General features: G+C 53.8%; 1 protein-coding gene across 1 annotated transcript in view; it reads left to right on the top strand.

Annotated features, from left to right (window-relative positions):
* LOC107307827 (ciliogenesis and planar polarity effector 2-like) overlaps window positions 1–9,157 on the top strand; it is a gene marked incomplete at its 5' end in the record, with an annotated part of 10,324 nt that extends 1,167 nt beyond the window's left edge. Inside the window, 3 exons of the mRNA XM_015851330.1 lie at window positions 8,260–8,383; window positions 8,487–8,609; window positions 8,923–9,157. Coding sequence (XP_015706816.1) covers window positions 8,260–8,383; window positions 8,487–8,609; window positions 8,923–9,157 — 482 coding nt within the window. The remainder of the gene's footprint in view (window positions 1–8,259; window positions 8,384–8,486; window positions 8,610–8,922) is intronic.
* Window positions 9,158–10,879: the final 1,722 nt, after the last annotated feature.

Here is a 10,879-nt window from a genome sequence, read left to right as displayed (position 1 = left end):
GGCAAACCCTGGACATGGAGCCTCAGTGAGAAATCCGAAGGCACCATGCTGCCACCCCGGAGCTGATGGTGCCAAATCCTGCCTGCAAGGTGGAACTGTGGTGTCGGGATCTCTCCAGTCTCGATCACAGCACAATCTGTAGACTTTCCTGCCCAGAATGCTCTCTTCCTTTTTTCCCAGCAGCCCCACAGCAGTCCATAAATCACACATTCTCATCCTGCCTCTGTGTCAAAGGGTTAGGGCAAGAGACGTCACTTGCATCGGGACTTCACGACCAGAGAACTGACGGAGAGAAACAGGTCCGTCCTGAGTGTTGATACAGAAGACAAACGAAATCTAGCTGCGCCGCTCTTCTTGCACCATGCTCCAGGTCGCACCCTCATAGAATTACACGTTGCGATCAGCACTTTATCCGTCCAGCACGATGTACAAGCAGTCGTAGTAGAACCGTGACTCCCCCAGTACACTCACCGTTGAGTAAGCACCACAACAGATGAGGCTCCTTGTGGCATGGCCGCATGGGGCACACCAATCACAACCATTCCGGTCCAACAAAAGGCCCAAGAGCCAGCGCCTAGACAAAAGACACCTGCACGAGTTAGGGGAGGGCAGCCTCTCCCCAGCCAGAAGGTGACAGCTCCCCGGTGCTCAATGGTAGGCAGCTTAATTCAGGCGCGGGTTGGCTACGGCGCTGGAAGGTGCACCAGACATCGTCGGACAGCCCAGTGAGCTCAATATCGCCCGCACAGAGAAAAGAACATAGCCAGAGTAAACCCGGAGCCACTGAAGGATGTGACCTAAAAGTTGGGCTCGCTCTGGCACCGAGGCGAGGATCGTGCCAAGGCAGCAGGGAAGGATCCTACGGTCTGGGACCTCCATCGATTTGAGCTGGGAGCAGAAAGCAGCTTCCCTGTGCCAACGGTGGCGCGGAGGGCAGGACGCTGCGGAACCCCCCCGAGCAACCAACGGAAATGGCCAACACACACAGACCCCCACTCTCTGCCGGGAGCCGTGTCCCCCGGAGCGCTCCGCAGGAGCTTGGAGGCCATCAAGCTTCATCTAGTACAAAAGGTCCCCAGCTATCTGCTGTCTCAGACCGGTTAGGCCCTCACACGGGCTCACCGGACCAAAGGCAGCGGTGCTAACGAAGATCGCACACGGCGAGGACTCTAGCTCAGAGGTGACCAGACAACTCGCTAGGGGGAGAGAGGCCACGAGATGCCCATAAAGACAACTCGCACCACAGAGCCTGGGCCCACGCACCAGCTAGCCCGAAAGTCCCTCAAACGTGGGGAGCGCTTTGTACAGAGAGATGAACTGCAACCATAGCGATGTATGTGCTGGACATTAAGGACACCAAGGAAAAAGGACGAGTTAAATGGAAGTAGTCACACACATATGAGATCGGTGGTGGGGACACGGAAGCACACACAGAGACCAGCTTTTCGCACACGGTGAGATTACAGCAGGGCAGAGAGGGGAGACTAGAACTTCCATAGTTCGGATATGGATCTGATGGGACAAGAACAGAACGGTGAAGTACTATTCAAAGCAAATGCTATGTAACTTTGAGTAGGCGAAGCAAAGAGATAATGATGGCCGGAGTCAATTCGCCACACCAAGCTCCCTCTCAACCCGATGGCCTCTACCCTCTCCCCTCTGAATATCTGTCGCTCGCAGAGCAGTTCAAACTGTGAATTAGGGAAACAACAAACACAATCGCCAGCCCAACGACCAACAACTACCAGCACGCCCGGTGAAGCAAAATCGTGTTTACAAGCACAACGCGGGAAAGCAGCGCCCTGCGTGTAATACTGGACTAGTTTATCAAGAGTAGCTCACAATAGGCTGCAGCACAGGCAACGGAGTGTTAAGGGCGAAGTCACGGTGCCCTGACTAGAGGCCAAACCAATTGAGCAAGCAGTGGCTGTCAGCATCAGATGCCGGGACCATAATCCCGGGCTGGGAGGAGGAAAAAAACACAGCAATACCTGAACAAACCTTACAGAATGCAAGCTGGATGACCAGGGTAAGCTATTGCTCGACACAACACGTATGCCTTTCTTTTATGCCTCTCACCCCTTTGGCCTGACAAGACTTTCGTTCACCTGCCAATTGTTGATAGGACGCTATGTAAGAAGGAAAAAAGGCAATACAGTTTTGGCATTGTAAAAGCCAAAAAAATATCGCATTGTGAACAGGACAGGAGGGACTTGCTCCCCCAATGGAAATACTGAAAGGAAACAATGGCTGAAATGCTGAGCAGTTGGTGCATTTCCCGAGCGAAAGCACGGCGTGAGCCTCCACCGCAGGAACAAAACCATCTTTGCATGTGCCTCCTTCCGCAAAGATTAAAACAAAGCAAAATCCAAATGGATTGCAACCGTGTGTCGTTACTGGACAAACAGTCCATTTCCTTCTGCCTCCTTCCATCTTCTTTCCAGCTCGAGTATGGAGGGAGGAGAAGTCTGGGAGCTCCATATACTGCAGGAAGACTGCGAGTTGTCTTAGAATTTTAATCCAGGTTGGCGCATGAAGAGATGCGCTTGCAAGATCATCAGTCGGGCCGGCTCAGCACTCATAGCAGTATTGACCCACACGCACGCTCACGCTCATAAACTTCACGCCCCTCCAAATAGCACACGACAATGTGCACGGCTAGAGACATGACGACTCGGTCCCTCGGAGCTCCCACTATCACAGACACTACTGGGCTTTTGGCTTACACGCGCTTACACCTACCGCGAGGGATGGACACTTACAACCTCACAACTCTCTGATGGGGCAGCACAACAGTTCTCACGCATACTTCAATGATCGTTGTCAATCTAATTAAGATTATTCGATGGGGTTATCTTAGGTGTTTCTCATAAGTCTTACAAGTAACACATGTCGCTCCGGAATAGCAATCTATGGGACTGAGCTAGGAGGAATGCCATCCCTAGGTATTTGGTGTGGGATAGAGGTTCGTCACTCTAGACGGAGAGAGGGGTGATGAGTCAGGCAGACAGCCTCCTTCGCATCGTCAGAGATTTGTATGATTACGACTCTTCTACCGCTTTTTACATCATCATTAGCAAGATTCAGAGAGAGCTCTCACTCTTACACGGGGGACACTCACAGATGTGAGAGCCTAGTTTCTTCTCGGCTGGCTACCTAGAATAGCTCTGGGCTATGGGAGAGACAGATGTACTCACTTCCATCTGAGAGTCCATACCGAAAGAAGGGGTGAGACGAGTGTTATAGGTTCCGCAAGATACAGAGTAGGTATACCACTACCTCCTTCAGCGAACAACTCATATTAGGTGCAGATAGGTCCACCAACTGTCACGATAGACAGTTTGATAATCGACCGTAGGCAAAACGAGTTGGCAAGCGCCCTGGGCTTGCAGAGGCCCGCACACTGACTGAATCGGTGGTTAGAGGGGGTGAGCTCGCGCGGCGGATGAGAGGAGTGTTGTAGGAGGGAATCGCTTTTTATGTGGTGATCATCTTTAATGTAATATCTGTGGTTACAGGGCTATTCTTACACATATTGAGCTTTGAGTAGAGGTACGTTCTCTCTTGGTTACGACTCACTTCAGACGCGAAATTTATATAGACGCCATAGAAAACAACTTAGATAAACTTCGGAACGATACGATGCGCAAATCGCGGCTAATTTGATGTCGGGGAGCTCTAAAGCGCGCGAAAACACAGCGCGATTGGTTCCTCTAGATAGAGTATTGAGCAAAGCTATACCCCAAGTAAGAGTAGGAGATTGGAGAACCCTCCATCAAGGGCTTATGGAAGGGAGCTAACTAAACACTGGGAGGGTCATACAAGAGAGGATCAAGCGTCCACTGTAGAATTACCATATTACTACATTGATTAGGTTTGGCGGATACAACGATTATAGTATACAATCTACTCGCGGTCATGCTTTATTAGATATAGACACAGAGATTTGGGGGATTCACTAAGCTGCGTGATATCATTATAAGAGGAGTTGTATTCCACTGTGGTTTTACTGGGGGAAGCGCTACTTAAACAATATGAGGCGGATTGAAAGCGCTGACACCTCTCAACTCTGACAGTGGTATTGGCCTAGGGTTGGGAGTAAGCGGCATTATCAAGAAAGGCTTAGTGGGCTCTTTTTGCTTACATCACATCAGGTGGGTTTACCCGAGAGCCTTAAGAGAGGGGAGTACATCAACCATGCGTTTGGCTCAACATTTAGGCGGAGATACTTAAACAGGCGGTCTGAGACTACGTACATGGAAGCAAGAGATCATATAGTAGTCGTCTGATCTATATGTCTCGTATTCCTCTCGAATACCGGTTGTGGGTGCTAAGCCTACTCGCATATGGGGCGCTTCACTGATTGGGATGGCTCATAACTAGGGAATACATTTTGATGGCATTCTCGGGGTTGGCAATGTAAGAGCGCCTCATTACTTAGCGGAGAGCCTATAACGGGTTAAACGATGGGAAGGGATCTATAAGATACTAAAGGAATCAACAGGTCCCCTTTGACACTAAAAAATGACGCTTACTCTCAATCAGCACTACTCAATATTTAGACATGTATGTGTAGGCGCTATGCTCTATAACTTATGGCGCTTTCTCTGCAGATGCTTAATGAATAAATTGATAGAGTGATCTTAGGAAGGGAGATCGTAGTTATAATTTGAGGATAGCATAAATATGTGGCATAGAGAGAGTCATTATGAGGGACATAAGGTTTCTTAGTAATTTTCACTCACTCTTTTATCCTAATGGTTTGGGAAATACAAAAACGCATAATAGATTAATACATCGAGGCTATATAGATGGTATGCCCTCATGTGTAAGTAATAAGAAGAGTTTATGGGAGTTAGACTAGATACACTACAGCGCTAGAGCTTAGGGAAAGGTCTACAGAGCGGGAGGATCTTAAACAAGGAATGCAAGGTACACTAAGAAAACCTATACCATAAGAGACATTGCGGGCTAGCCCTATATGCATTTATCACTTCGGTTCGGCTCTTTGGTACCTCGCTAATATATAGAGTGCTTCCTTAAGGGGTTCTACTATAGGGATATACGAGGGCTCAGTATAAGGTGCTTTACCGAGCTTATCCTCTCAGCTATATGCTTTACTCGGAGGCTTCACTCTCTATTAGCTGTCGATGGCATCCCTCCTACCACTTTCCGCTTTCCTTTGGGGCTCCACCTCACTTATACTTCACGGGAGCCTTTCTAATGATAGTCATGGCCATACGAACCAGGAAGGAGGCGGGTCTGTATAATAAAACACCATTGCCCACAGATAGCCGTCAACTCGGGGCGCTTCGAAGCGGTACCTAGGTGAGGGCGGACGGGTTGTTGGGCGCAGGGATGGGGACGGGAGGGTGGGAGACGCTGGACTCCCAGGGCGGCGTTTGACGCAGGGCGCCGTGGGGCGGCATTCCAGTAGGGTGCACGGCCGGCACTGGGATGTGCGACCACTGGGTACATCCATGGGCGGGTCAGAGGCCTAGCATACGGGACCGTCCCACAAGCGCGCTTCTAAGATGCACGAGCCTGCTGGGGCCGGGAAGCCTGGCGCGGTCGGCACTCACGGCCTCCAGATCCTGCGGAGCGCATATGAGAGACCTAGAGGGGCTCGAGAGATGGCCCAACGGCGGTGGGGCGTCTACACTCCGTGTGGCTCCACTCAAGGGATTGCCATAACCCACCCAGACGAATGAGTAGGCACGCAGGGTTGTGGGCTGCATGATACCCTCCCCGCGCCCCTTCCTGGCTCACGCATTCTTCAACAATGAACCAAGCGCAGAAGTATTTTATTGCGTCGAGACGACCCCCAAGGACCCCACGCTGTAGAGCCATAAGACCCCACATTCTCCATCCACCCGGGCCAATACGAACCGATCATTCTCCACACCCATAGACGCACCATCTCCACACCTACAGACCAAGACAGAAACCCATTGCCCGCCCAGAGGTGAACCACGATCTCCTACCGCATACGACACCATACTCGCCACACTCAGCGCCACTATGGTGTGTTCCGGAAATATTCCAGCACCATTAGCACGCAATACAGACCCCAATCATCCCAGCCATCATAGTACAAATAAGACCCATCCATCACATGCCCAAATAGACGACCTAGCGCGCCATCTCCACCACCATAAGGACCCCCGTCATAAGCATAAGAGACATCCATCTCCACACAATAGACCCACTAGACCCATACATCTCACACACCACGCATAGACCCAATCCTACCCCATCCATAGGACCCACTAGCCCACCATCTCCCAAACCCCATAAGACCCACATCACCATTCCATTTAAGAACCATAGAGCACGTTCAAGTCTCCCATCTTCATAGGACCCATAAGACGCCCATCTCCAACCCCCATAGAACCCAATCATCCACCACCATACAACCCAAGAGCCAATCTCCCATCCACAGTAAGACCAATAGGAACGCATCCACCCACCACCAATAGACCCATATACCCATCCCATACGAACGCCACTGACCCCTATCTCGCCGAAATATACCAGTCGAATACACCTACCCAGACAGAACAGCATATCTCCGAACAAAACCGGCTAAAAATACACGATACCATGAAGTGGGACGAGTACAAACGAGCAGGAAAACGAACACAAAGCGACCACCAACGAGAAAGCATGAAGTACCAACTATACACTCAACTAAAATCACTAATCCAAGTGATGTGACCATAAGAAAATCAAAGCCGAGACAGTCACAAAGTGGGATAAAACAGATAGCGGGAGTGTCATCTCATTAAAATCATTCCGGGAGGAATATATCCACAAAATCACCAAACACATCACCCATCAAAAGAGATAAAAGAGCTGTCCAGCTCTCGGGAATGTTCAGATATCTCGCGTCTTCCGCGCTCTCTCGCTGTTTCCCCCAGTACTGCGTGGTTTTACCCGGCCCCCAGTTCTACAAGTCCGGCACTGCCGATTTTCCCCACGGTTTCACCTTCTTTGTCTCCTATCACCCCCCGACCCGTGCTCCTCCCACGCCATTCTCCACTCCCGGATTTCCCCCAGCCCCCACCCCTCCCCTCGCCCTAAGGCGTCCGCCCCCACCCCCCCCGGGACCGCTCCCCATCAGCCCCTCCCGTCCCGTGCCATCCCCACTCATAGACCCGATCTCCACTAAGACGTCCATGACCCAGTCTCCCATCCATAGACCCCATAGCCCCATCTCTCACCCATAAGTACCATCTGTCCGCACCTCTCAAGACCCATAGCCCATCTCCACCTCATAGACCGCATAGACTTCACTCGCAGCCCCTCCCTTCACATCCTATAGGGCTGCTGAGGCGTCCGCCGCGCTGCCCGTCGTCCTCAGTGTCCCCACGGTTTCCGTACAACTCTCGTGTCGGTGACGCATGCGTTGGTGGGCTCAACGGCCTTGGTGGAACGCCTGCTTGTGAACCGACGTCCCCCTTTGCACCGAGAGACGTTGGGTGATGGGAGAAGGATGGGGGGATTGGTGGTATGGGCACGGGTGGTGGGGATAATGGGGGATGGGGGGATGCTCCATAGGGATGCGTGGGGGGAATGGGGATGCTTAGGGTTGTGGTTGGGTGGGGAGTGCACAGATATGGGTTCATGGGGTGGTTTTGGGGTCAGCAGTGTGGTGGGGACACCCCGGGGGTCCACGGGATGCTCAGTGTGATGATGGGGACACAGTTGGGTATTGTTGGCATGCTCAGGGTTATGGTACAGTGTGGAGTGGCACAAATATGGGTTCCATGGGGTTTCTGGGGTTCGTGGTGGGTGGTGGGGGAATGGGTGGGGATGGGTGATTTGTCTCCATAATGGGGCATCAGTGGAGGGATGGGGGATGCTCCAGGGTTATGGTATGGTCGGGAGCATCAGAGTATGGGTCCATTGGGGTGCTTGGGTCACATTGTGGTGGGGACATGGGGTCTGTGTGATGCTCCAGGTTCATGGCACCGTGGGGAATTGCATTGGATGGGGGGATCATGGGATGCTCTGATGTCAATGATACAGTAGGGAATAGTGTTGTAGGGACGCTCGGGTCTGTGGGTGCTGTGTAGGTGGGGACCACAGGGACGTGGGGTCTGTGGGGTGTTTGGTGTCTCACTCTGGTGGGGACGCAGGATGCAGTGGGGTCTGTGGGGTGTTCGGTGACATGTTACAGTGGGGCCATGGGGTCTATGGGACGTGTCACAGTGTGGTGAGACCCTTGGCTGGATGTGTCCCATTGCCGTCCCGCAGGCATCGAGGTGAGCACGCTGTTCTGGCCCGCCGTCCCGCTGGGCTCCGAGCGCCCCGTGCTCTTTCAGCTCCATTTCTGGGACTGCGGGGAGAATGCCCTGCGGAAATTCGAGCACCTCCTGCCGTGAGTTGGGGACGGATGTGGGGCTGGGGGGGGAATGTGGGGCAGAATATGGGCACTGTGGATGGATGACGGCCACCCGCTGTGCCCCCCAGGCAGCAGGGAGGAGGCGGCGCAGATCCCTTTTGCTGTTCTCCTTCACCGACCGCCCGTCCTTCGAGGAGCTGCCGGCGCGGCTGGAGCGTGTGCTGCAGCCCCACGAGACCGCTGCGCGTGGTGGTGGCACCAGGTACAGGGGGGTCCCTGCAGCCCCCACCCCATTGAAGGGACACCTCGAATCCCCTTCATTGCTCTCCCTTAAGACCCCAGATCCTGAGTATCCCACAGCACCCTGTGTCTGCATCACCCCCATGCCCCAAAACCTCAGCATCCAGAGCAGCCAAAATCCGCCACATCCATCCTAGCAATCCATTCACCCCAAATCTCATCCCTTCCCAAACCTCAGCCCCCATATCCCACCACCCCCCTCCTTGCCCCCCCCTCCCACTTCAGCCCTGTTGGATGGGGTTCTTCATACCATATATACCTTCATTTGTCCTCAGATTCGACTGTGGTCCCCACACTGCTGTGACGGAGGCGGACGTGGCTGTGTCCTTCGATGGACATTACTGGGGGCTGCGGGTGCTGCGGTCGGGGGGTTCTGGGGTGGCCGGGGAGGGTGGAACGGGTGGCCCCATTGCTGGATGCCCTGTGGGGCAGCTGTGGCAACGAGACCAGATGGCAGCTGGTGTCATCCAGAGGGGTCGGGAGGACCCCGAGGACTGGACCCCATTTTAGTGGGGTCCTGTTTTGTGGGGCTGTGGGAGTCCTCTTCACCGTGGCGTTTGGGTTCTCCGCTCATTAGAACAGATGTTGGTTCCATAAGCTCGGATTGGGGGATTTTTAGGGTGGAGGAAGAATTATAGTTTGGGGTGTGGGAGGAGGAGGTGCCTGGCGGTCCTCGATTGTGGGCTGGGGAGGGGGGTGGGTGCTGTCCTATAAGATTTGGGGTGATGGAGGGATGCTGGGACTTGGGGGGGGGGACCCAACCGGACAGGAGCCCAGTGCCCAAAAGGCCTAATGGGGGTTTAGGGGAACTCAGCCCCACCCATAGCAGGCGATGTGAGGTGTGGTGTGGGACGGGCCTGGGGTCTACGGTGGGCCCGGGGTGCGGTGAGGTTTTAGGGAGCAGCCCTGGGCGGACAGCGGTCATCCAGGAACGAAGATACCCGGAGAGAAAGTGCTGGAAACAACGCTCAAAGTGGGGGGGGGGGCAGATAGTAATGGGGGGGGGGGGGGAGCAATGGGGTGAGGGTCCGGGGGGTGGGGTGGGTGGAATGAAGGGATGAATGGGGTGGGTGGGCAGAGGGATGGACGGACGGGGAAGTGCTTGGATAGACGGAGCTTCGGCCCCACGTTTCATGAATGAAAGGGGGGGGTGGGTTAAAGGCCTTTTAACCCCTCGTGTGCCGAGAGGGACGAACGGGGGGAGGGTCCTCACAGCCAAACTTAGGGGCACTGCCGGCCTTCCAGGTGCGCCCCCCCCCATCCCTACACGGAACGTCGCTGCCCCTTTAAGAGCCCCCTCCCCTTTTCCTACTCGTGGGCGGGGCTACGTGACGTCAGCTGGGCATGAATGAACAGAGCCGGAGCGCTCCCACGGAGTGCGTGGAGCTGCGGGGCCGCGTCCCGCCATGGCCCCCACGGCAGCCTTCATCCCTCCCACCCTCCTCTTCATCATCATCGGCCCCGCAGCCCTTAAGGAAGGTGAGAACCGCCGCGACCCCAAAACCCAACTTTTTTCCCTTTCTTTTCTTACTTTTCCCCCTCAAAAAAAACTTTATCCCATTCTTAAAGACTTCTCCCTGCCCCCCCCAACCCCTAAAACCCCAAACCCCAACCCCCAGTGCCAATATTTAATTGCCTTTTATTGGGGTGGGGGGCTACAATGAAGCTCGTTGCCCCTATAGCCGAGAGCTCGCAGCGTTTTGGGCTTTGGGGGATATATGGGGGGGGGGAGGGCAAAAGGCGGCGTTTTAATGGCCCTAATTACGATCTCATGGATAATAGTGATTAAAAACGGAGAGTTCGGGACTTTGTTTCTCCGTGGGTGTGATCCCAAGTCGGGATAAATGGGGATCCCCCCCCAGTGCAGCTTATGGGAAGCCCTTAAATCAATGGGATTTGGAGGGGGGAAAGGAGAGGGATAGAGGAGGGGGGGGAAAGGATAGAAATGAGCCTAAAGTTGCTAAATCCGCCCCATAAAGATCCCATAAGAGGAAGGTTCCCGGGGCTGGATCCGGTGCTGGAGCTGAGAACAATGTCAGGAAAGCCTGAAAAGTGCTGAGAAAACAAACTGCCCCCCCCAAACTCCCCCCCAAACCTCGGTCCCGTGGGGCTCTATGGGGCGTTTTGCTCTCAGTTTGGGGGTTTTTGGGGTGGTTGGGTTTGTTCTATTATAGGGGGTGAAGGAATTGAGGGTGGGATGGGGGTTATAAGCTTTACACGGTGGGGGGGGGG

Source organism: Coturnix japonica, unplaced genomic scaffold (genome assembly GCF_001577835.2).
Source record: "Coturnix japonica isolate 7356 unplaced genomic scaffold, Coturnix japonica 2.1 chrUnrandom998, whole genome shotgun sequence".
NCBI classification, from domain to species: domain Eukaryota; kingdom Metazoa; phylum Chordata; class Aves; order Galliformes; family Phasianidae; genus Coturnix; species Coturnix japonica.
The sequence above is the reverse complement of the archived record's forward strand: the minus strand, read 5'-3'. Positions and strand labels throughout refer to the sequence as shown.